General features: G+C 37.2%; 3 protein-coding genes across 8 annotated transcripts in view; all 3 read right to left on the bottom strand.

The window, feature by feature from the left end:
- Positions 1-795, bottom strand: part of LOC139972051 (Golgi resident protein GCP60-like) — a 35,769-nt gene extending 34,974 nt beyond the window's left edge. The window contains exon 1 of the mRNA XM_071978931.1: positions 389-795. Coding sequence (XP_071835032.1) covers positions 389-557 — 169 coding nt within the window. The 5' untranslated portion in view covers positions 558-795. The remainder of the gene's footprint in view (positions 1-388) is intronic.
- A 2,371-nt stretch (positions 796-3,166) lies between these two features.
- LOC139972058 (sterile alpha motif domain-containing protein 15-like) lies at positions 3,167-5,674 on the bottom strand. The gene is made up of 3 exons (XM_071978954.1): positions 5,517-5,674; positions 4,432-4,530; positions 3,167-3,611 (listed from the first exon to the last, which is right to left on the bottom strand). Exons 1-3 carry the CDS (start codon positions 5,604-5,606, stop codon positions 3,369-3,371), a joined length of 432 nt encoding a protein of 143 aa, XP_071835055.1. The 5' UTR covers positions 5,607-5,674; the 3' UTR covers positions 3,167-3,368.
- A 4,245-nt stretch (positions 5,675-9,919) lies between these two features.
- LOC139972052 (77 kDa echinoderm microtubule-associated protein-like) overlaps positions 9,920-26,897 on the bottom strand; it is a 68,373-nt gene continuing 51,395 nt past the window's right edge. For all 6 annotated transcript variants that reach the window (XM_071978936.1, XM_071978935.1, XM_071978933.1 and 3 more), the window contains 15 exons: positions 25,086-25,212; positions 24,634-24,783; positions 23,877-23,949; positions 22,310-22,411; positions 21,729-21,824; positions 20,261-20,395; positions 19,092-19,191; positions 18,302-18,456; positions 17,648-17,773; positions 16,885-17,016; positions 16,200-16,356; positions 15,298-15,395; positions 14,855-15,038; positions 12,213-12,343; positions 9,920-11,749 (listed from right to left, as the gene is read on the bottom strand). In XM_071978936.1, the coding sequence (XP_071835037.1) occupies positions 11,624-11,749; positions 12,213-12,343; positions 14,855-15,038; positions 15,298-15,395; positions 16,200-16,356; positions 16,885-17,016; positions 17,648-17,773; positions 18,302-18,456; positions 19,092-19,191; positions 20,261-20,395; positions 21,729-21,824; positions 22,310-22,411; positions 23,877-23,949; positions 24,634-24,783; positions 25,086-25,212 (1,892 nt within the window). In that variant the 3' untranslated portion in view covers positions 9,920-11,623. The remainder of the gene's footprint in view (positions 11,750-12,212; positions 12,344-14,854; positions 15,039-15,297; positions 15,396-16,199; positions 16,357-16,884; positions 17,017-17,647; positions 17,774-18,301; positions 18,457-19,091; positions 19,192-20,260; positions 20,396-21,728; positions 21,825-22,309; positions 22,412-23,876; positions 23,950-24,633; positions 24,784-25,085; positions 25,213-26,897) is intronic.

A 26,897-nucleotide genomic window follows, 5' to 3' on the forward strand; every position in this document is an offset into this window, starting at 1 on the left:
TCCAAGCCTGCACAGCATACTTCAGATGAGGCCTAACCAACTGCTTATAAAGCCTAACAACTAGGCCCTATGTCCTCTTTCTGCAAAACTGAAGTTCCTCTTCCTTTTAGTCTTGCCACTAATGTTTTAGTGAATTTTCCTTCCAGTTCGCAATGTTATTTCGTTACTGTATGCTAGCCTATGTCAGCAGTTTATAGTCCTACCATTCACCTCATTTGGCCTTCTTTCAATATAAGATGTGGCCTACACCATTGCAGCTAGTGTGTATAGTGCAACATGAAAGTACATTAGCCAAGCCTAAGTTAGGCCTAGCTTGTAATATACTGCATATCCCTATAGGAGTGTAACACTGTCATCGATTGTAGCCTAGCCTTCATTCGGACCGTACCTTTGAAAAATGTCAAGGCAAGTGGATATAGCTCAGCGACTGAAAACCCCCATTCTAAGTCAGTCTCTGCTTTGTTTTCGTCAATAACTTCAGTTTCCTTTCCCTCCTGTTGATCTTTGGGTACATCCTCGTCCTCGACAAGTGGTGTTAGGGCATCAGGCGCAGCCATGTTGGCAGATATCCACGTCGTCTGTTTTGCGTTCACCTTGTCAACGACTAATCGTACTTCTAATATTTCACATATAACAATTGGTACAATATCCAGGAATTAAACTTGCATAATCATTATAAAGTAAAATGGATTGGAGTTTTAATATTCGATTGCCTTTTTGACATTTATTTACATATTTTGAGGTAGTTGTCATGTCTCAGATCTGAAATATAGTAGGCCTAAGCAAAGGCAACCTTTGGCCTAAGTTATTACGAAGGATATTAAAGCTAGAGACGCCCTCAACTTTTTAACTTTGCTCGATCATCAAAAGTCAACGTGTTCAATTCAATAATGTAATAAGAATATTGAGGGCGGCTGAACTGAAACAAGGAGGGAGTGGGGTTGGTGAAAGTCAAGTCATTCAATAGTTTCTTTTAAAAAAAGTAGATTTTAGAGATTGTTTTAAGCTTCTAAATAACACATGAAACTAATATTTGAAAAAAGTTACTTGTGGCATTTTATGCCTATGTTGGTGATAACCAAGGGCGTAGGAACCGGGGGGTGGGGCTGGGGGCGCCAGCCCCCCCAGTGAAAAATGTGGAGGGGCGGAAGAATCATTCCGCCCCCCCCGGTTCGCAAGTCAGAAAACCCCTGTTTCATTTCCAAATGAGAAAAAAATCTCATTTGGAGCACCAAATTGCATCTAAGGCCAGGTGAAAATACAAAATTAAGTTTGCAAAATGGAGTGGGTGTTGAAGTGTGCTATATTGCACCAAATTGCATCTGAGGCCACCTGGAAATGCAAAAAAATCCAAAGGGGAGGGGGACACCCCCTCCCCTTAGACCCTCCCCCAGGCTGGCCATCAGTCTTCAGCCCCCCCAATCAAAAGTACCTTCCTACGCCACTGGTGATAACTTCCATCGCATGTGGACGCTACCCTACAGGAAGATTGTTTGGTGGTGCCAAACGAGTATGTCTAAAACTTTTTTGTCCCTGTAGAACCACCGTAGGATTATTATTGGCATGTTTAGTCAGTGTTAACTTGTTAAGATATACATGGAGATGGGCTGGTGGCAGTCAAATATACGGTTCTGACTAGCAGGTAGTCAGATATTTACCCAATGCTCCAGACTAGTTATAATATGTCCAGGAAAAAAATCCTCGATTTTGATTTGGTCATGTAGCCTCTTCAATTTGAGCAAAGAATAGTTAATTGCCAGCAGGGCCCTAGTAATAGTCCTTGAACCTTTTGTTATCTAACAAGGTATTCTAATTTTTAACTTCAATTTAGTTACATCTTCAGTGATGAGAGGAGAATTCAAGGCTTTAACCAATAAACTGTTTGATCTTTAAAGAGAGATGGATTTCTTAACTGGGCAAAGAAAAATTGCCACCTTTTCTCCAACAGTCTCTTCTTTAATCATCCTTCCCTTTATATTTGTGAGGGAGGTTTGATTGAGGATAAATAATTAGTTCCTTCTTTCAGCCCTATCTATGACCTTTTCCTGCTCAAATTTACAGAGCAAAGGTGTATATTGAATGAGATATCAAGGGAAGAACTTAACATGCAGAAACCAGCAGAAAAAGACAGGGTAACCACAACTTCAGCCAAAGGAAGAGAAGGAAACACTTCCATATAGCTGAATGAGTCATAAATGTTTAGTCAACAAAAGTCCCTGTCTTACCAATTCTTAATCATATTCAAACCCAAAAAAACACAAATACCATAATATTTTTTATTTTTTTTTTATTATGTGCATATTTGTTATGAAAAAAGGTACACAAAAGTATATAAAATATTCAAAATGTAGATAACTCAAAACAGAATAGATACCTGACTAAATTGTGCCTGCAAAGACGTAAAAACAAGATACCTTTGAAATAATTATCAATACAATAAAATGTCAAAATTTGTCAATTAAGAGACACATTTTATACAAACTACTAGTGTTGGTACATCATCGCAAATGATGTTATAATGCAAAAATACTATGAGTAAAGGATGAAGGTGTCTGTTTGGACAGAAAAGTAAGAACATAATTGAAAATGAAAATGGTAAGATAAGTATAAAAGAAATTTGAATAAGAGCACAAGTATTTCTCTAGAAACTGTAGGAAGTACAAGATAAATATAGAAGAAACTTGGAAATGGAAGCTTTTCCTGAAGTTTTGATAATATAGTCAATGATTAATTCAAGAAAACATAAATAAAGCAAAATTATGAACTGCCAAATGATAAAGCTAATGGATTTTTGATTTGGTAATAATGTATAAACTCATATTGATTATTTAACTCTCACAAAGCAAAGTAGGTTTCTCAAATTAGTCACCATTAAAGACTGACAAAGAGAAAAGACTTTAGACTGGCGTTAGGGAAGGAACTCTTTGCCTGTTTATGTTGTGCTTTGTTTCAATTTTAACGTTAATATTAATATTCAAAGGGGTATCAGTTCAAATATATGAAAATATAAAGTACATATGATCTGATTCTGTATTTACAAATTAATGGTGAACAAAAAAGGATAAAATATTGTACATTAAATATCAAGGTGATACCATATTCCATACACAAACAAGAAACAAAATATAAGAAAACAATAAAAAAGGAAAAGGAAGACACAGTGGTAGATGGTTAATCTGTTGCTTATGAGGAATTCTCTTTAGTGCATAAGATAGATGACAGAGTAGACAAACATTGAAGATTACAAAAGTCCATCTCAATTTCCTCAACATCATTACAGTATTTTGGTATTAATAAACTAATTCTTTGAGCCCGATATGGAGATTTCCGATACTATGTATATCGATGCAATGTCCTAATGAAATGATCTAATACACCAAGTCCCCTTTACATTTCACATATGTAACCTTCTTGACATTTTTCTCCTTTTCTATCTCATTTCTCCGGACTTCTTTCTGATATTTTTCAAAAGTGAGCTCATTTGCTCTTTGTCCTGTTATGCTCTTTCTCTCCAAGAACATTCCCATTGGCTCACGGTGTGGGATTGCTATAGTGCGGTTCCATTTTGGGTCTTCAATACCAAGTAGTTCTCGAACACTTCCTGATATGAACTACAGAATATAAAGGAAATAAGAACTGTCATGACCCCATTGAAACTACCAACTTCATGCTGATGAAGTGGTCAACTTTAGTTGGGGGGTTACACATACAGTAGATACCAAACTAGAAGCGTAGACAAGGCTACTCAGAGAAACAGTAAATACCGATTAAGTAAGAAAAAAGAAGCAAATATTGTTAGACAAATTAATAGGTGACTTTCAATTTTTCAATAATATGATGTCAGAGCACAAGAAGAAGACACACAGTATTTCCTTTTTAGTTTATGATACATTTAATGATTTTGAAATGATGAGGACTAGAAGATCACATTTAATATGTTTGGCCAATTTTCTCTGGTAAAAACTGCAAAGATATCTGAAGTTTAAAAATGTGGCTAAAAACCTTAATACCTTACAACATTTCCCAACATATGAATGAAAAAAATAACCAGTAACATTGGATTCAAGAAATTTGCTTGCTTAGACATTTCAACTTGCAAGGAAGTAAATAGCATGTTTTCAATTTCAATATTTTCCACTAACCTACTATTTGTAAATGAAACAAGAATAAAAAGTTAATGAACTGTCAACTGTCAACTATTTTACTGTAATTTTGTTCTTTCCTTCTTTAGTTTTTGCTTCTATCATTTTAATATTTAAAGTAGGAGGATTTTGATGGTTGCACTTCATAAGCACATCTTAAATCAATTTGAGATCAAAATAGTTACATTTTAAATCAAATTCAATTACCAATGCTAATATAAACACACAAAACTGGGTATCCTTACATAATCTGTTCTTTGAAAATCAATTACAGGTTCAAAGTGCTTACCTTGATATGCTCAAAGTCAGTTATTCCCAGTTGTGGGAGATGAGAGCCATCAGCAAGAATCAATTTCCTTCCATCTACAAGGTTTGTTGTGAAGCATTCCTGGTATATAAAAAACAGAAAGAGAAATGAAAGCATATTGTTCTTAACAATAAAAATATATTGGCTAGGCCTAAACTTAAGGAACACTTTTTGATTATACATTTGATGATACTCAAACTGTTACTTAATTAATCAAAACAAACATTGGAAAAGTTTGCCACAAGTCACATATAAAATGTTTAGGGTTGGCTGGGAATTTGACACTTTTATTTTTTTATTTTATATCTTGTTGTCAGTTATTATATTATTAAGGCTGATTTCTGACTGCATGGGTATAAAGTTACAACCAAAACCAGTGTTGCAAAGTGTCCCCAATTATGAGAAGTACAGACCTGACCCCCCCCCCCCCATGGAGTGAACATGAAGATTTAAAGAAAAAAAGGAAAAGAAAGTAAGAAAACACAAGTTTGGTGCCTGCAACTAATGAGATTTTACAAAACATACTAAATGAAATAAAACGCTCCACTGCATTACAAAAAGAACCCACAACTCCATGTAAATCTGCTTTATTTTGTTTCAACAGCTTAAAAAAAATGTGCACATGCGATTTGGACATCCCACTATGAAAAAACAATACAGGTTGGAACTAGCCTATGCTATATAGCAGAAAACTGACTGCTGAGATTTGCCTAGGCCTAGAATAGCATAGCATGAAATACTTTAGTTTAGGCCTAACATTTCTGTAGACCTAGGGATATTTGAAGACTTTTACTGCTCTGATAATTCAAATTTCTTAAAACAACCAAATGGATACTCTTTATATACCGGTTCAATGCAAATTGTGGTTTGAGTGTGGTATTAGTGTCAAGTAGTAAGATTTACGTTGAAGATTGGTATCATCAACATTCGTTTCGCAAAACCCATACGTGTGTTAAAAAGTCCAAGTCTGATTTATCAATGAGGCAAACTAATAAGACACAGAAAATGCAAGTTACGGTAACTAAACTTCATACAGCAAAATTGAACCATTAGTATGTATTCCTTACCCGATACTGCGGAAGACCTAGAGATTCAATCCAATCAGCAACTTGCTCGCAATTCCAATACAGACACGGAGGCTCATCGGCTGCCGCCATGTTAACCTCACACTTATGTGGTTGTCATAACAACAGTTACGATCCACCAAATAGATTATAGTGCTTTCAAGGCACTTTGTAAATTTAACAATCCATCTCGGACGTAACACTGCATTCTCCCGAGGAGTACTGTCGTAGGTTTTGAGCAAAGTGGAAAGGTGGGAAAAGCGGGGGGGGGGGGGGGAGGGGGAACGGAAAAGACGTGAATAGGAATTCAGTGGCGTAGCCAGAGGGTGGGAGTGGGGGGGGGGCGACTGAGTGCCGGGTACGGCAAAGGAAATTTGCACGCACGTAATGTCGTATGCATTGGCAAGATTTCAAATTTAACAACATAAATGATAGCACCAATTTGCATTTAATTAAGCCCTCTAACAAAAACAACCCCCAAAACTTCTCAGGAGAAGGGGTGGAGGGAAATGAACCTCTTCAACCCTAGAACGAGCTTAAGCCAAATTTCGTATCCCCCAAAGCAAATTCCAAATCAAGACAGAGGGTAGAGCTGCAGTGGCGCAACCACGTATATTACTTAAGCCACCCCTCCCCCCCCCCCCCCCGCCGACACTAACAGAAAATACTACAACAATTTATGTAGTACAGTACATGTGTATAAGGTAGAACATAAACGCTCGAATTTCTTTTTCAACATTGTTTCAAAAGTAGCATAATGAGCACCATTTTGCATCTAAGCACCCTCCATTTGCAAACTTGGCTTTGACCTCCTCACGAAAACTGGCCGCTACAAGAATGTGTCAAGGTACCGGAGGAGCATGGGCGGCGATCCTGGGGGGGGGGGAAGGGGGATATATCCCCCATGAAAATGGGTGGAGGGGATGTAATACACCATATCCCCCCACCAAATGCCAGGGATAAGAATATTTTCATGCCTACATTTATGCATCATCAAGAATGTACGGCTCTTTTTTAGCTTCATTTCTCGTATACCATAAACGCAGTGCGATCTTTTCAAATAAAGCGTCTTTATATAGCAAGTATATTTGACTGTAGGCTTCATTGGCCCTATAACAACAAAATGTATTATTGCGCCCACGGTATTGATATAGTACATATATGAACCCTCATAGTATTCATATAGGCCCTATGGTAGGCCTACACACGTACCTGTTCCCTCGAACAGCTGAGAATCTCATGTTACCAGGGTAATGCTTAATACACGTTTCACCTGGATGCCCTAGCAATCGGTACCTAGGAGTGTAACTATGTGTAATTGTGTATTGCATGTGTATAGGCCTGTAACAGCCTGCATGAGGCCATTTTCTTCATCGAATAATATAAAATAGCTCTCGAACATTCTAACGTAGCGCCTGAAACAAGATTGACACGGGCAATTTCCCAAAATAACACCCGAAATTAAAAAAAAGTATTTTGGATCCTGATTATGAGAAGTTTCGGACATGATATCCCTATTTTAAAGTTGGGTATATGCCGCTTGGAAACCTCGGGAAGTGCCGTTTCCGGCCATCTAGAGGGTTTGTAAATCCCGAAATTTTCTTGTACGCTTCGCGCCAACCCATGGTGGCGCTACGCTTAGATAGTCGACAAGGTCATATACCCCCCACTCAGAAGTACGGATCGCCGTCCATGCGGAGGAGTGGTCTGATTCCCGACTGAAGGTAAAAAATCCCCCACAGAATGTTTGACCCCGATTTACGATAGAGGTGGGAGAGATGGCTAAGGTCACACGGCCTTATGTGCACTCAACTGGGCAGAAAACCGATCCCATTTCGGGGCTGTTTAGTTTTTTTTTTGGCAGTTTTAATTGTGTATTTATGTATTAACTTTAAATTTTAAAAAGTTTGGCTATTTATCAATATGTGAACTGTTTGTCTCAAAATTACCACTATTCTCTGGAAATTTCGGCTTCTTTCGACATTTTCCTAACGTTCTATTTCGACGTACTAAGTCGCTGAGATGTTGAATTTTTACCTCAAAATCTCTATTATTTTATATCGATATTTCGACCCGTTCGCTATATAGCGCAATATTTAACCACAATATGACCGTAAACATTCAACTATTATCTCGGAATTGGACTTGATCCTCGAGACTTAAACTGCTTGTATCGAAATTTCGACGTTGTACCCGGTATGTCGGAATTCAAATATTGTTTTATCTCGAAATTCGTTGTACCTGGTATGTCTGAATTCCGAGATATCGTTTTCTCTCGAAATTTTTATAGGGCTCCTTTTTGGAAGCCTGGACTGGGAATATCATCTTGATTTCGCCTTTGTCATGAAATTGCTACTCTCTACATAAACTGTAGAAAATTTCGATAAAGAAGTAGAATTTCGACGGGTTATGGGGTATAAGAGATGAAAACTTGTTCAATAGATTCCGTGGCTCTAACTTTGCTAATGCAATATAGTGTCCCTAATTTATATAGGAATAAAATAAAGTGAATCCAACGCACTGGGGATTCAGCATGAGACAGTACTACAGTAGCTAATGTCAGTGCATAACTAGTTCTATAGAAAAATCAACACCTCCCTGCAACAGTGTGTGCTGATGTGCATGTGAGGGATGGGGAGGCGGCTGAGGGTCATGACATACGACTATTTCTAATAACCAGGTATCAATCCACGCACCCTTTGGCTAAGTTTTCACATGTTAATTCACAAATCTGACGCTATTGAACTTCCTGCAGTTTAAACTAAATTCGGATAACAATCTATGTTAAGTTTCTATAAATGTTTACTATATTAAGCAATTTAAAAAAAGTAAGAAAGTTTATACAGACTTGAAAACTAAAATTGAGGAAAATACAAACAAAATATTTGCAGTAAAATGAAAATTGCAGTAAAATGAAAACTGTAATAATATGTCTTCCCCAAAGTTCAATAGTTTAGATATCTAAAATGGAAACCAGCTGACCTCACTGATATTCCTTGTTCCAATTTCCCACAAGCGGGCGCAAGTAGTGTGTAAACTTGTAGTATGCACCTGTCCCATCAATTGAACTGATAAACAATACCTTGCATTTATTAATCTTCTCTAGAAGCAAAGCCTTATAAGGGATAGTACGGAGAGGTGGCTGAGAGACCCAATATCTGCCAGTTTTGCTGTTACGTAAAGGCTGCTATAACTGTTACCTGCTCTTGTATTGTGCAATGTAGCATGGTAAAACTCTTATCTGCTCTTGTATTGCAATGTGGCATGGTGAAACTGTTATCTGCTCTTGTATTGCAGTATGGCATGGTGAAACTGTTATCTGCTCTTGTATTGCAGTATGGCATGGTGAAACTGTTATCTGCTCTTGTATTGCAGTATGGCATGGTGAAACTGTTATCTGCTCTTGTATTGCAGTATGGCATGGTGAAACTGTTATCTGCTCTTGTATTGCAGTATGGCATGGTGAAACTGTTATCTGCTCTTGTATTGCAGTATGGCATGGTGAAACTGTTATCTGCTCTTGTATTGCAGTATGGCATGGTGAAACTGTTATCTGCTCTTGTATTGCAGTATGGCATGGTGAAACTGTTATCTGCTCTTGTATTGCAGTATGGCATGGTGAAACTGTTATCTGCTCTTGTATTGCAGTATGGCATGGTGAAACTGTTATCTGCTCTTGTATTGCAGTGTGGCATGGTAACACTCTTATCTGCTCTTGTATTGCAGTGTGGCATGGTGAAACTCTTTATCTGCTCTTGTATTGCAGTGTGGCATGGTAAAAATCTTATCTGCTCTTGTATTGCAGTGTGGCATGGTAAAACACTTATCTGCTCTTGAATTACAGTGTGATATGGTGAAACTGTTATCTGCTCTTGTATTGCAGTGTGGCATGATAAAAATCTTATCTGCTCTTGTATTGCAGTGTGGCATGATAAAAATCTTATCTGCTCTTGTATTGCAGTGTGGCATGGTAAAACTCTTATCTGCTCTTGAATTACAGTGTGATATGGTGAAACTGTTATCTGCTCTTGTATTGCAGTGTGGCATGATAAAAATCTTATCTGCTCTTTTATTGCAGTGTGGCATGGTAAAACTCTTTTCTTGTATTGCAGTGTGGCATGGTAAAACTCTTTTCTTGTATTGCAGTGTGGCATGGTAAAACTCTTTTCTTGTATTGCAGTGTGGCATGGTAAAACTCTTCTCTTTTATTGCAGTGTGGCATGGTAAAACTCTTATCTGCTATTGTATTGACATTTTGTATCATGTTAAGTGAACTGCTACTAACTTAGCTTCAAATAAAAGGGAACAAATAAGTTTGTCTTGTATGAAAATACAGACACATATCATCATGAATACATGTTACGTCTCAAGAAAGTTACAAATAAATCAAGACAACAGGCAATATGTTTGAATTTCCATTTTATGGTATCAATGTTTGTGGATACAAAGTGAACACTAATACAAAGTGAACACCAATACAAAGTGAACACTAACATACAGTGAACATTAACAGATTTGTTCACAGATGAAACGACCCTAGAGAAAACTACACTTACAGGTGTATAAAAACATGCATAACCATCAATACAAACATGTTAATTATACAACAATCTGCATTTGTTTCCACACTTTATTATTGTCTGGCTTCCAAATAGCCAATATTTTACATAAATACCAGCTGTAGTCAAGTAACATCTCATGAAGGATTTGATTGGTGAACTTTGTTCGAAAAGAGCCAGCTTTCTTGGCGACTTGCTTATACTTAACTATAACACTGTGTCCATGATGTATATATGTAACCAACATAGTGAAGGTAATTTGACTTAAACATTTATTTCAGTATCAGTGAATAGGTAATTACCCTTGTTTTAACATATTAATTAATGATAATTCCATTTGGCCGATTGTCTCATAATCTGTGATCTCTTTGCAACTCCTTTACATCTAAATCAACAAGATCATATCACTATCAGAATAATTAATATTCTGTTAGTTACTCATGTAGGTTTAAGCACCGTTTTATATCACAGTGGGAAGACGAGGAAAACAGAAACAGCCCCCCTCGCCAAATCTATAAACTATATATTGTCCGGTAAATATAAATTTCTAATGACCGAGTTCTTTAATATTCTAGGCACTGCTTGACCCTGACTTCATATACCAGTGATTTATAGTTGTAGGCACTTAATCTAATCAAGAGAAATGACATTTTCAAATCCTGCATAATGTTCCACTGACTGTCAAATCACAGACTGATTTTATTTTGAAAGATGGTTTTAATGTGTTGCTACTACCACCAACATGGCAAGACTGGATTAAAATCTCATTCATTTCCATTTCTCCCTTTATATGCATTATTGCGTAAAATGTTACCAAAAATTATACTTTGACTAAGAAGACACCCCCAGAAAGACTTTACTCAGAAAGAGTTTAGTATGATAGTAAGTTTACTAACAGTTTCATGACCTAGCTATATACTTGAGGCCATGAAAATTAATTCTATTTGATATTAAAAAAAAAGAAAACAAGAATCATATTCTTCTCTTTAGAACAAACTAGGATTTGCCAGATTCTCTGCTACACCCAAGATAAAGTTTTATTTAACTCAACTGATTTGCTTAATTCAGACCTAGTGCAGAAGCTCTGAACAGCTATCACTTCTCTACTGGACATTACTGGCAAGTTCATACGCGATGCTCGAAATAGCTGAAAGATTCTATTCTAAGAAGCCTCTAGCATTAACATTCCCAGGCACCCCTCTAGCATTAACATTCCCAGGCACCTATCATTTTTTTTTTCACTCACCATTAGAAATACCTCTTTAAGAATATTCCCAAACAAAAATTCCACTTTTTTCCTTTATCTTTTGCTCAGGTCAACTACTAACTCTCCATGTTCTAAAAGTTTTACTTATGATTCTACCATCCATTGCTCCTTGCTTTTCTTCTTAGATTCTAATATTTTTGTTAGGTCATTGCATTTTTATGGCACACCCTGGTTTTTGTTTGATGTCTTAATCTGTAATATCACTACTCGTTAGACACAATATCAACTGCATGCTTACATGAGAATAACACTGTACAAATAATAACAAAGAATGGCAGTGGTGGTTACTCCATCTTCCACTGCAAGACGGACATGTCCCGGCCCCCGGTGGAGATCAGAGTGTGATCGTCAGGAAAGAAATCCACACATGTCACGTGACTGCTGTGTCCTGGATAAGCATTGCACTCCGTCTAAATGGAAGAAAACAGAACTATGCGTGAGAACAGGCACACATCACACACACAAAACAACAATATTCATATCGGTAGACAACATCTAACATTGATCCTGACAAAGAAAAGTAAAATATCCCGGGATTCAGCAGAATTGCAAATAGTTGTCACCTTGGAAACCATAAGGGTGACAACTGTGTCACTTGATACAATATTGGTGCCCCTGCCATCATCAGTCAAATGTTTGTAGATTGCTATTTGAAGGCACATCTACAGGATGTGCAGTGTGTAATAGGATGTGCAATGGGATGTGCAATGTGCAATATATGACTAGATGCGTCAATGGCTAACTCTTTGGGTTCTTCTACATTCCAGTCTGCGATAGTGGTGACTACATCCAAATTGATTTCATTTTACATCGACTTGTGATCATAAACAAATATCCGTTGTTTTGACTGGGATGTTGTAAGTTTACACCTACCTTGGGATGCGACGCTGGACTCTTAAAAAGTTTCACTTTTCCAAAGTCATCCCCGGTGGCAATGATAGATCCATCATGTGATCTTGCAACTGTGTTGACATCGGTACCATCACTACCCTCGGGCCAGATTCCTGTCAAGAGCAGAAGAAACCAAACATTTTAAAGTAGAGTTCACTGATCTGGCTGACTGAGAATGATACTCAACCATTAATGCAGAAGCAAACACAACCACCACTCTAGACACACATCATGACAGCAATACATAACTCCTCCAAAAAGAAAGAAACCACAGGTGTTTTACTGATGACATATTTAAACTTGCTCAAGTCTACAGACTTTGATATCTTGATACAACAAGACTTTTCTATGCTGTGTTTTGGATTTATCCATCACAAGAGTCTTTATCTCACAGGACAAAGATGATGGTTGCTCTTGCTTCTACTTTCACAGATGTATAATTTTGCTATAAATCAGAGTGACTCTTACGACCACTGATAGGTCCAAGCCCTGATAAACAAAACATCAGTCATGTCATCTTAATGATGCATGCACCCACTTATGGAAATTAATAATTATTTATTAAGCTTCATGTGATATGTACCTGATCCATGTAAAAGTAAGAGAATTATTAAAGTGAAAGGGAGTGGAGAGTTGCAGGCAACTATTCCTTGCCACCTTTGATAGGTTTACTTTTCATTAAAAACTCATCTGAATTTCATCTGAGTATCATCTTTGAAATTATATTCAGTCTCTTACATATGACAAGTTATATGCTACCTCGTTGTCTCTTACCTATGACAGGGTATCCTAGCACACAGGTATGTGTTACCTCACTGTCTCTTACCTATGACAGGGTATCTTAGCACACACATATATATTACCTCACTGTTTCTTACCTATGACAGGGTATCCTAGCACACAGGTATGTGTTACCTCACTGTCTCTTACCTATGACAGGGTATCCTAGCACACAGGTATATGTTACCTCACTGTCTCTTACATATGACAGGGTATCCTAGCACACATATATATTACCTCACTGTCTCTTACCTATGACAGGGTATACTAGCACACAGGTATATGTTATCTCACTGTCTCTTACCTATGACTGGGTATCCTAGCACACATATATATTACCTCACTGTCTCTTACCTATGACCGGGTATCCTAGCACACATATATATTACCTCACTGTCTCTTACCTATGACAACGTATACTAGCACACAGGTATATGTTATCTCACTGTCTCTTACCTATGACTGGGTATCCTAGCACACATATATATTACCTCACTGTCTCTTACCTATGACAACGTATACTAGCACACAGGTATATGTTATCTAACTGTCTCTTACCTATGACTGGGTATCCTAGCACACATACATATTACCTCACTGTCTCTTACCTATGACTGGGTATCCTAGCACACACATATATATTACCTCACTGCCTCTTACCTATGACTGGGTATCCTAGCACACATATATATTACCTCACTGTCTCTTACCTATGACAGGGTATCCTAGCACACAGGTATATGTTACCTCACTGTCTCTTACCTATGACTGGGTATCCTAGCACACACATATATATTACCTCACTGTCTCTTACCTATGACTGGGTATCCTAGCACACAGGTATATGTTACCATACTGTCTCTTACCTATGACAGGGTATACTAGCACACAGGTATATGTTACCTCACTGTCTCTTACCTATGACAGGGTATACTAGCACACAGGTATATGTTACCTCACTGTCTCTTACCTATGACTGGGTATCCTAGCACACACATATATATTACCTCACTGTCTCTTACCTATGACTGGGTATCCTAGCACACATATATATTACCTCACTGTCTCTTACCTATGACAGGGTATCTTAGCACACACATATATATTACCTCACTGTCTCTTACCTATGACTGGGTATCCTAGCACACATATATATTACCTCACTGTCTCTTACCTATGACAGGGTATACTAGCACACAGGTATATGTTATCTCACTGTCTCTTACCTATGACTGGGTATCCTAGCACACATATATATTACCTCACTGTCTCTTACCTATGACAGGGTATACTAGCACACAGGTATATGTTACCTCACTGTCTCTTACCTATGACTAGGTATCTTAGCACACATATATATTACCTCACTGTCTCTTACCTATTACAGGGTATACTAGCACACAGGTATATGTTACCTCACTGTCTCTTACCTATGACAGGGTATACTAGCACACAGGTATATGTTACCTCACTGTCTCTTACCTATGACTGGGTATCCTAGCACACATATATATTACCTCACTGTCTCTTACCTATGACAGGGTATACTAGCACACACATATATATATTACCTCACTGTCTCTTACCTATGACAGGGTATCTTAGCACACACATATATATTACCTCACTGTCTCTTACCTATGACAGGGTATACTAGCACACAGGTATATGTTACCTCACTGTCTCTTACCTATGACTGGGTATCCTAGCACACACATATATATTACCTCACTGTCTCTTACCTATGACAGGGTATCCTAGCACACAGGTCTATGTTACCTCACTGTGTCTTACCTATGACTGGGTATCCTAGCACACATATATATTACCTCACTGTCTCTTACCTATGACAGGGTATCCTAGCACACAAGTATAAGTCTGCCACTCTGTATCTCTCAAATCTTTGCCGTTGACATTTTGTTTACAGGTCTCTGTATCCCAGAAGAGCATTTCATAATCGCCTGAGTTTGATTGGAGTAGTTTGCCGTCAGCAGACCAATCGATGTGGGTGACAAAACTGGAATGACCCTGAAATAGTTTGACAAACAAAATAAAGTGAAAGCTGCCATTGGATCTATATGATAATGGTATGTAATATATATCATTGTGTAAAGATTAAGCAAATTATAATTTGAGCAATTAAAATATGCTGATGTTCACATGTAATAAAAAGTTTTACTTTAGAGTGTTTGCAACCATCTACAAATTGCTGCTCTATACCCTTGCCTTGATATATCAGTCTTACATGCAAAACTTTCTCTTTCAAAAGTAAAATACAGACACTTACAGAACATTTTCCAACTTTAGTGTATTTCCTTCCTTCTTCTTCAACAGCATAAATGTAAATGAAGTTATCGTGAGACGCAACTGCAAGATGGCTGCCATCTAAGAACGAGAAAGAGATTCATATTAAACTTTACATTGGTAATCTTCAATTTATGTGGCTAGCAGACAACAGCTGTCAGTTAATAAGAAGAAGTAATTCTGCTGATGACAATTAACTTATACACCATATTGAATAGACTCAAGGTTCCAAATAGTACATCTGATCTTTGTCTGCTGTTAGTTAAATATTTATTCTTGAACATCTCTGGCAGCAGACAGTACTCATCAAACAAGGGTATATATGGAAATTTTACTCATTGTATTTCACTGGGAGCAACCGAGACTACAAGCACAATGAAAGTGTCAGGGACTGTTTGCAAAACTAGGTAAAAGTCACTGTAGAAGGCCTGGACTACTGTATAGGATCTAATATGGAGATGGTTCACTATGCCAACATCTGTGGTCATCTCTGGTGACAACATTCAGTCTGGTACATCTAATTTATTAACCTTTACATTCATCATACTTGATGTTCATATTTCCTTTGACTGTTTATAAATGTTAGTAATAGCATATAAAGTTGGCATTGAATTCTGTGACATGATTTTTCTTCCCAGCAAAGTTGAAAGAAACAACAGAAACAAAACCAAAGGTAACGGAATTGATTTCTGGAAGCATTGGACAAAATGACCGCCCCCAGAAAGAAATGCCTCTGAGCTTATATCTGTTGCAAACATTTGGGGGGGAGGGAGGGGCAGAGGGAGGGGGAGGGAGAGGGAGAGGAGGAGATGAGGAGCGGAAGGAGAGGGGGCAGTATTAAGAGAAGGCATTCCAATTGTAATGGTCTGTTTATCTCTTGTTTACCTGGAGAGTATCGAATGATATCATGCTGTTCATTGCCATCTGTGTGGACTGTCACTAAGTCGTGAGTATCTGCATCTAGGACCATCCATCTACCAGTCTGTAGACCGACAGCGATGAAATTACCAGAAGGATGGAACCCTACGGACTGGATAGGATCCTGAAAGGCAACATGACAGAAACATCTTAAGAAAGGAGCCGAGTGGAAACCATGGGGAGGGTTCAAATAGCGATATTTAATATGGAATGATGAATAACTCTGACGATCTTGTCTAGATGACGACGTGAACATCAGATATAACCAAAGGGTACTACTGATCACTAAGAATTGGTAGGAGGAGGGGGGGGGGGTAACCTTATTAGAATTGAAATTTAAAGATCCAAGAGTAATAGATCTTCTACTGAGATAAATCAAATGCCAGTGATCATGAGTAAAGGTAGAAAGTATGGGTGGGGAGAGTGAGGGAGAGGTACATACAATCATGTGAACAAACGTAAAGCATACTAAACAAAACATGGAAGTATGGGTGAGGGAGAGGTACATACAATCATGTGAAGAAATGTAAAGCATACTGATAAAAACATGTTCACTTAATTATTATCATTAACCAACAAACAAAACTATAAGATTAAACCTTTCCTTTGGAAAGCTTAGGTTTGAGACCGACAATGATACACTGTGACTGACCTCCAGTGTTTTTGACCAGAGTGGCTTGTGAGACTCCATGTCCCAGACAACCAGTCGTTTGTCGTGAGCACCAGTAGCAAACATTCCTAGGTTAGGGTTGATACCTAGACCCCACAGTTCATCAGTATGACCCTGAAAGACAATAACAGAAATCGGTGAATGTGTGTTACTATCGATAAACAGAGAGTCTTGTTAAAGCTTGGACCAGAACTTGAACTTGACAGTGCTTACAGGACAGCGGCAATATTAACTACCGTATCTATCTAATCTGCCTCCCTGATAGTAATATGACATACTGGGCCAATATACAATATTATTGGCTATTACATGCAATCAACAACTCATATACATGAATACTTCAAACAAGAAGATTACTGACATAAAGTTATTTATAGTATGGTAGGATACAGGACTAGGCTCAAGCAGCAACAAATAGAAAAAGGTTTGCATAACTTGTTGTTTTCATATTTAAGACTTTGTCAAATAACTTATAAACAAAGTACAAGTGCATCATCTTCCTGGATTAGTATCAATAGAAAGAGAGAGTGTTAACTGTTCCCAGAGTAAGTGCTTGTTTATATAAAAGCATAACAACTACTGAACACATTATTAGTGACTAGTAGCAATATAAGAAGAAAAAAACAATTGAAACTGCATGACATCAAGAAACTACTACTTTTTATAAGATATGGATATAGCAAATAGTACAGCAAATGGTAAATAAATATTAACATGAAAAAAGAACATAATATTACTGCCTTACTTGCACAACTGTTTCAAACTCGCCACCAATCTCTCCTTTAAGAATAGCATTGCGGGTGGTACCAACAAAGATCAATGACTCGTTAGCTTGACAGAGTGCCCTCACTGGTCCAGTTTCATCCGGTAGCTGGATTGAACAAATAAGTATTAATTACGTTAAACGTTTACACTAGTAGGAGTCATTAACAGTAGCAGACAAAATAGAGAATAAAGATTTAAGATATGCAGGGTTGTGTGCAAATCAAATTACAGTATTACACATTAGCATATATAACATATACAGAAGGAGTTTCATTCAAAGTATATATCATTACAAAGAACATGTCAATGGTATAACTTTCCACTAAGAGGAAACTGTTTGTGTTTTCAATAGGTCACACGAATGTAAGCAATCACAGACTATTGAACAAACAAACGATTAAGTCCTGAACATATTTATTACATCTTCCTCTGTCGACTATAAGCTGATTTAACTGATTATAATTCAAAGCTTTCCATAAACTACTTAATTTGATCAATGGGAAGCTAGAATAACCTAAACCCCACATATCAATCATGTCAATGATTCATATCAGTTTCAATTATCAAAGATCACAATACTGATAGTAAAGATTGAAGACTAAGCTATTTCTTGAAGGACTCTACTTTTACTCACATCAGCGGTTCCTTGGTTTTCAAAAGATGAGTTCCATGAGTGGATCTTTTTATCTTTGCCACCTCCTGAGAGGAACCCTCCATCAGACAGATTAATGATAGAGAAGATTGGCCCTTCATGAGCTCCTGGAACTGCTTGGCGGATCCGGGTCCCACCTGTCGACAAATTGCCAATCAATGAGCAATGTATAAAATTAATAATTATTATAGTCTGCCCGATGACAAACATTAAACAGGCAGTTATGGAATACCAAGCTACCATAAATAAATATTGAACTTATGGGGATATGTGATGACATGGGCATCCTTTAATGTTGGCTGTATGCTACACATGGTAAACAGCTCTATATATCTATTACAGCCTGTACTGTGGGTTGCGATAACTGTATCACTGCAGACTTGATTAAGTCTTCTGTCATTATTAACAAATGCAGAATTTACTATATACTGATGTCATGAAATACAAGAAATGTAGAAAATAGACAAATGAGTTGAGGATGAAAGCACAGGAATGTTTTGAGAAGAGAAATAGAAGAACTATAACATCAATCATTAAACTTTCAGAGAGGTTTTCAATTTAATTTAAACAATTCATTATACAACAAAGAAAGGAAATTATGGAATGATTTAGAAGCACCAAATTTTAAAGTACATAGAGAACACAGGCAACAATGATGAAAATGATCTAGGAGAAATAAAAAAATAACTGAAATGCCAGGAGTGATCAACAGAAGAACAACAAAATGAGATACTTCTGTCATTACATTGACTGAATCGAACGGTCTACATACCTTTACCCCAGATGAAGATGTTACCGTTGGAATCACCAGTAATAACATCACCCTCTGCTGAGAATGTCATACAGAGGACAAACTTCGGCTTATCGTGTTTCTACGCAAAAAGAGAATGAAGGACATCCAAAGTTACCATGAAATTCACTACCGACAAATAATTCAAAAAAATACAAAGGAATGTTGGAAACATGTTGTGGTAATCTGGGGTCAGTATACAATATCTGTACTCCTCTGCTGACATGAACCAATAACTTGAACCGACACTCGGCACTGAACTCAACGTTAATAATCTCTCTCAATGAACAGATGTGAAGTTAGCTTTATGGATTGATCTTTTGTGGATCAGTCTAAATATCATCATCAGTGTGAATGAATGGAGGGATTATCTGAACTTTACACAATAACCAACCACGACTCACTCTCTGCATAAATTAAAGATATCAAACAAGGTTATCTTATTTGACACAGATTGCTAGCCAACCATAAAATGATAAATGGGTCTGTAAATTGTGGGATTAAGTGACACAGTCACTGGTTGGGCACACTTATCAGAGCTCAGAGTGGTAGTAGATAAATGAAACACAATCATGGAAAAAGGTTGAATATTGCTAACCATTTGTAAGGGTAGGATTAAATGCTCTTAATATGAGAGCAGCAATCAAAGGGACAATATAGTGATGACCCTTGTCTTACTGGTATCTCAGTTTGATACCAGAAAGTATTGGTCAGTCTGTGTCAGTCTGATCTCAAGGGTCCATACAATGTTATGAAAAACATGCAGATAATATGCTCCAATGCTGTGGAAGGAGTGTGTCAGATGTTATGTAAGCCTCTTTAAACATGTGGTCATTTTAGCAGCATTAGGTGAGTAGGGTATGGGGGGGGGGGGAGGTCACTATAACATTGCATATATCTTATTTATTACTACCTTCTGATACATACAGGATAGATTAAGGTTCTCTTACAACTAACTTGGAGGCCTTGGGAGGAAGAAAAGTAACTGAATGTAAACCCATTCACTCCATTTATAACATTACGGTGATGGCTGTCTCTAATTACATGAACAATATCTCGCTACAAAGTGTCAAACGACACAAACTGGCTACTAAAGTGAGCATTTGTTTGTTACCAACTACAGTCAGAAAGCAGAACAGTGTCTTCCTTACCTCAAAAATACCAGACTTCCTGACCAGTTTCCCAGTGGAATAATTCCAAAAGTGTATATGTCCCTTGCCAAGACTGATCAATTGATTCTCCAGTTGAGGTGGGAACTCTACCTGCACGACAGGGTCTTGAGAGCTCTAAAGATGCCGGAGATACAAAAGAAGATAATCAAATACAAAGTTACACCTTAATCTTAAGATTTATTGGAATAGTCTGCCTTACATCATCAACCCATTGTTATCTAAAAACTCATGAAAACTGTCATACTTTATTAGAAGTCATATACTCATGTTTGTTACCAAAATGCAAAATCGCACCTGACATGAATATTTATGAGTGACTCACTTATCTGTCTCTTGAGATTTATTGGAATAGTCTGCCTTACATCATCAACCCATTGTGTTCTAAAAACTCATGAAAACTGTCATACTTTATTAGAAGTCATATACTCATGTTTGTTACCAAAATGCAAAATCGCACCTGACATGAATATTTATGAGTGACTCACTTATCTGTCTCTTGAGATTTATTGGAATAGTCTGCCTTACATCATCAACCCATTGTTATCTAAAACCTCATGTAAACTTTCATACGACATTAGAAGTCATATACTCACGTTTGTTACCAAAATGCAAAATCGCACCTGACATGAATATTTATGAGTGACTCACTTGTCTGTCTCCACAGAACAACTGCACTCTAGTTTCTACAATACCAAGAACTATCTGTTATTAAACCTTGCCCACCCTTAACATATTGACAGGCAACCTCTAATCTACTGCTCTTCTCATTCCACCAACAGTGTCTACCATTTGCTTTCACAAACTTTGCATCTACTAATACAAAACTTGCCTTAATATTAATAATTGTTCCTTTTAATACAAATTTTGACCGACAGAAACATTAATATTCTTGTTATTGTAGTATGTGTGAAAAGATTATGTTAAGGTGTCCCAATCTCACCTCCCAAATTGCTCTTGGGTAGTTGTGATTCCATACATGCTAGTATATCCTTAGTTTTAGGGCATTTCAATACATGTACATGTAACTATTACAATTAGTACATGTAGGATAGTGATAGGGACTGCAGAAAACTCTGCCAGGACGAGACGTTTCCTTTCTCTCTTATCGTTTTTTCCATTTAAGTCTATTGAGAATTTACTTCGATGCTTTAACTTTCGGAGGATATATCTATAGACTACTTTGGTATGACATGAACCACTGTCAACAGAGCAATAATAAATTGATAGATTCTCCTTACTTGGACAAAAACTGATAGATGATGTGAAATTGAGCCTGGATTAAAACCTACCCAGAATGCACAGCAATGTTCAAGGACTAATGGGCCTTTGCGAGACCCTACAAAGACAATTAGCCTCAGACTCCTCATTCTCTCTACAAGATGTAACAATGAGCTATAAACTGACATTATCTTGATGTAAAGTGAGATATGAGAAATAAAATGGCTACCTTTGTCTCACAGAGTTTCTTTTCCTTAGCCCAGTCCCAGACTGAGAGAACATGTTCATTTGAATCATCTATGGCTCCCAGATGGCCGCCTCCATCCTGAAAGCAAGAAAATGAAATTAAACAAAGCAGCAAAATGTTACCTCAGCTGACAGCTTGTCAAATCATATGATGTGTACTGTAAACAGCTTCTGGCAGTTATGAGATGATGACTTTTCCACATTTAAGAAACTTATCTTGAGCCCTCACCCTTAATGCCAAGGAACTTTGCACTTACTCTGAACTTCAGAGAAAAAAATCCCAATTTGACAATTAACTGAGGTTCAACAAACTGAAGACATATTTCAACATCAAATGTTATAGTCAATTATTATTGACTATTACAGACAATAGAAATCCTAAAAAATACTTCAGACGTCAATGGCAGGTACAAGCATTATAAATAATCAATTTTACTTCCAACACTATTGCAGTAATATTCAAAGAGCGAAGTACCTATAGATGCATTCTTCAAGGAAATTACTCCAAAACCTAAGCCACAATACAATATAATATCACAATATATATATCAAATAAATACTCACATGTTTAGAAAATCCAATACAGCACACAGCTCTATCAAAGACACCCAAACCAATGACATGAAGGGTGTTGAGGGAGACAGAGTTCCAGATACGAACATGAGGCTGCAATCAGAGGATGTGAGGACATTGATTAATACATCCATGGATACATTTCATGAATTCTACTCAGAACAAGACATATCTATTACCAGCAACCATTTCAATATGACTTCACATTCTAACACCAGATACTTTCAACAGGATTTCCTGTATTAAATGTCAAACATTTCTCTAGTATTTCACATTCTTACTCCAGACAATCTATGGGACTTTGCATCCTATTACCAGCAACCATTTCAATAGGACTTCACATTCTAACACCAGATACTTTCAACAGGATTTCCTGTATTAAATGTCAAACATTTCTCTAGCATTTCACATTCTTACTCCAGACATTCTATGGGACTTTGCATCCTATTACCAGCAACCATTTCAATAGGACTTCACATTCTAACACCAGATATTTTCAACAGGATTTCCTGTATTAAATGTCAAAAATTTCTCTAGTATTTCACATTCTTACTCCAGACATTCTATGGGACTTTGCATCATATTACCAGCAACCATTTCAATAGGACTTCACATTCTAACACCAGATATTTTCTGCAGGATTTCACATCCTAAATGTCAATCATTTCTGTAGTATTTCACATTCTTACTCCAGACTTCTACAGGACTATTACCAGCAACCATTTTGACAGGACTTCACATTCTAACACCAAATATTTTCTACAGGATTTCACATTCTAACTTAAGACATTTCTACAAGACTTTCCATTCTAACATCAGACATTTTAAAAAGATTTCATGACCGCTTTCATTAACCATCACCTCCTATGATTATTTTAAACACATGGTCCTGTAAAAGACAGAATCTGTCATGGCACTTATTTCATTACTTGTGGTCAATAAATTCATCATTCCTTCCTGTTATAAATCCATATGCCTTGACCGTATTCCATACAGATGCATGTAGTGATATACATATACTGTATGGAGGTACATATTATCAAGCAGTTTGTACCAAGGATGTTCAAGAATTGTCGACAAGTTAGCCACTACCACTTGTGAAATCATTTACAGAACATTGACTTTCTCCACCATTCTTTACATTATCATTAATAATGAATCACCACTGTCCTTCAATTTAGTTCAATATCACCAGTTCATCTTGAAAACTATTTAAAGATTCCCATTCCCAACCATTGAATAATGTACTTAATATGGAAGGACAGGTCTAGGTTACTTTTAGATGTCAATCATTTGTAAACTAGAAGACATTTAATTCGTCATTGATGTATTCTAGTAAGATGGATGCTTTCTGTAAATTAATTTACTTTGTAAAAAGCAGATATCATTTAAATCTTTATTTCAGACATCAATGATGTCATGTAGGCCTGCCACTCTGTAAAATATGTTTGTAAACAAGCTATATATACAAGCAATCCCTATCAAACTCAAATGACCCAATTAGTTATACCAGGGAGTTGTTATGGAATGTAAATTTACAGTCTTTTTCAATGCTTACCATGCCCTCCTCTGGATCATGTCCAGCCACCTGGCCAGTTGCTATGGTAACATTATCAGGGTGAATGGCAATACTGTAAAGAGAGAAAAAATAATGTCATCCCTAAATACAGCAGAAATGGATGCAAAACTGCAGAGAAAAGAATTATATTTCTTTATTGTTCAATAGTGGAAAATATGCTCAGTGCAGAAATGTATCAGCTGGTTATGTTCCCATGGTAACCTATCCTGTCAAGCAGATACACTTGAACACAAATATATTGTCATATTAGTGTCACATACATGAACAAAACCCATGAGTTTACCCTGGCCTAGCCTACTTAGCATGTAGGAATCTGGGTGGACACTAAGGACCACTAATATACCAATGAAGTCCATATCATTTGCATGGAAATATGAAATTAGTTAAGTGTCTGGTTTCAGGTAGGCTTAGTAGTGTAAGTTTAGCTAAGAATACTACTTGATGCTTTAATCCTAGTATCGTAAATATTAATCAATTTCAAATTTCCATTTCAAAATTGAAAATATTGAACATTGAAGATCTATCATCCATGAGGAAGCAATTGCCAGTGAAAGATACCTTTCTTTGTCACACACAGAAAAGACCTGATTGGATCTGATCACAGACTATCACAGCTTTATTTATGATAGGGACATCTTCCTCACAAAACTAATGTGTATGAAACAGATGTCCAATATACTCTTCCATCACATTGAAAGTTTGCTTTAAACCATCAATGATTGATGAGGCATAATACCTTTTAACGTCATCATTGTGACCCAAATAGTGCCTCTGTACACCCTCCTCTACGTTATGGAGGACCACCACGGCAGCCATGAAGTAGACCACTTCTCCAGATGGCAGCTGGTGTAAATTAAAACGAGAGTCCTTCCCTCTGTAGCCATAGCTGATTAATTTGTAGTTAAGGAAAAACTAGAAGAGTGATAGAAAGAGTAACATCATTAAAGACTACGATGACTGCATAACCCTACCCCTCCCCCCCCCTCCATACTTGCTCCACATGGCCCTTCTCAAGAGACAACCCATGACTTAAGGAGAAAGAATGTAATTCCATTCATTCAATGCTCAGAAACAAGTATTCTTTAACCATAGTATTATGAATGATCCCTGGTCCCAAAAATAATGTTCTAACTGAAATGCCAACATACATAGACTGCTATTTCAGTACCAAATATAATGAAAGGATACACCCAGTCCAAGGCTAGAGTCTTGCTAGGTGCGGCACCTTTGACTTTCACATTGTAGTTCTCCACTGAAGAAGGGATATATGAAGTCACAGGTCGTCCCCGTAGAAACAGACGCACAGAGTTCTCATCTAGGGAGAGATAAAAGGAAGGAAAAACTGTGAGATGACTGCAACATGAGATGAATATAGCCATCTTTACCATCAAGATATATTATAGAGGATGAGAACCATCAAAAAAATATGAGTATTGTTAACATGGCTTTTAGTCGGAAGACTTGCTACAAGTCCTCCACGTTATTTAGAATTTAAGGTGAAGAATCTCTCATTTCACCAGTTACCAACTACTTGCTGAAACTTTGTAAGAAATTATGATATTAGGTGAGTTGAAGCAACTGACTGATATACTGTATTTTACTAGGAAGAACATTGTCTAATGAATAATTGAAATATTATAATATGCACATATTACCGATTATTTGGCTTAGTTTTGGCTATCTTGTAACATCTTGTTCACAGGCCTGATTTACTTGTGAGTGATGGAAATTTGATCCAATTGAACTACTTTTAGCTGTAATTCTCATGTTTTTGGTATGAGATCAATCTTAGATATGCCATGATGAATAGAAAATATTAATAATTCAGCGCAGCGATATTGGAGCACAAATTTACGAGTAGGGAACGTGTAATTGGTTTACGGGCCAATGCTAAGTTTAGATGTGTCGATCACTGAGATGAACTAGCAGTGGAAACTCAGAAGGTTAGATATGCGTCTGATTCTAAGCCACTCTATTTATAAATTACTTAACTACTTAAGATGACATTATGAACTGATAAGTTGTTATGATGTCCAGATGTGTCATCTCAGTCAATGATATTTATAGAAATCCAGACTCTTTTTATTTCCGGCTCAGTAAGACTTTGTTGTGATAGTCATACGTCACATATTTGGTGTACACATATGAGATCCTCAACCAACAGAGCTACGCTTGACAGATTATTGATGATGACAATCATGACACTACTTATAGTTCCTAATTGTTTCTAGAATGGGATCAGCATAAGTAGAAAGTTATCTGTATGTGGGACCACGCAGGGTTTAGGCTTAATTAATAACTGCATTTTAAGAGTAGTACTATGGACCTCAACTCTGAATAGTAGTTATTTCAAGGGATATCAATCTGTCTTTGTCTTTCAAAGTTGTCGCTAATGCATGGCAGACCCATGAAATCATTATTTAAATTGATATTAATCACTGTTTAATCATCATACCAAAGTAACAGTTTTAAAAGGGTTACACTTCCGGAGTAAGTTCAGCCTAATGTCAGCATACTTGTAGGTAGGTCAGCTTACCACAACATAACAGCATTTAGGTCAGCATACCGCAACATATCTGTAGGTAGGTCAGCCCACCACAACATACCAGCGGCTACAGTAGGTCGGCCTACCACAACATACCTATAGGTACATCAGCGTACCAAAACATATCTGTAGGTAGGTCAGCCCAACACGACATACCTGTAGTTAGTTCAGCCATCCACAATGTACCTACAGTATACTGTAGGTAGGTCGGCTTACCACAACCTATCTGTAGTTAAGTCAGCCGAACACAACCTACCCGTAGTTAACTTAGGTCACTCAACCACAACGTACCTATCGGTAGGTCAGCCTACTACAACATACCTGTAGGTACTTTAGCCTACCACAACATATCTGAAGGTAGGTCAGCCTACAGTACCACAACAGATTTATACAGAAGTCTGCCTACCACAACATGGTAGGTGGGTCAGCCAACTACAACATACCTGTAGGTACAT

Source organism: Apostichopus japonicus, chromosome 8 (genome assembly GCF_037975245.1).
Source record: "Apostichopus japonicus isolate 1M-3 chromosome 8, ASM3797524v1, whole genome shotgun sequence".
In the NCBI taxonomy this organism is placed as follows: Eukaryota; Metazoa; Echinodermata; class Holothuroidea; order Aspidochirotida; family Stichopodidae; genus Apostichopus; species Apostichopus japonicus.

What these genes read in the sequence shown, in the direction of transcription:
- LOC139972058 (XM_071978954.1), bottom strand. Translation starts at nt 5,606, where the DNA reads ATGGCGGCAGCCGATGAGCCTCCGTGTCTGTATTGGAATTGCGAGCAA. An exon ending in TAGGTCTTCCGCAGTATCGG is followed by an intron (nt 4,531 to 5,516) that starts GTAAGGAATACA and finishes TTTATATACCAG; the next exon opens with GAATGCTTCACAACAAACCT. An exon ending in CTGACTTTGAGCATATCAAG is followed by an intron (nt 3,612 to 4,431) that starts GTAAGCACTTTG and finishes TATATTCTGTAG; the next exon opens with TTCATATCAGGAAGTGTTCG.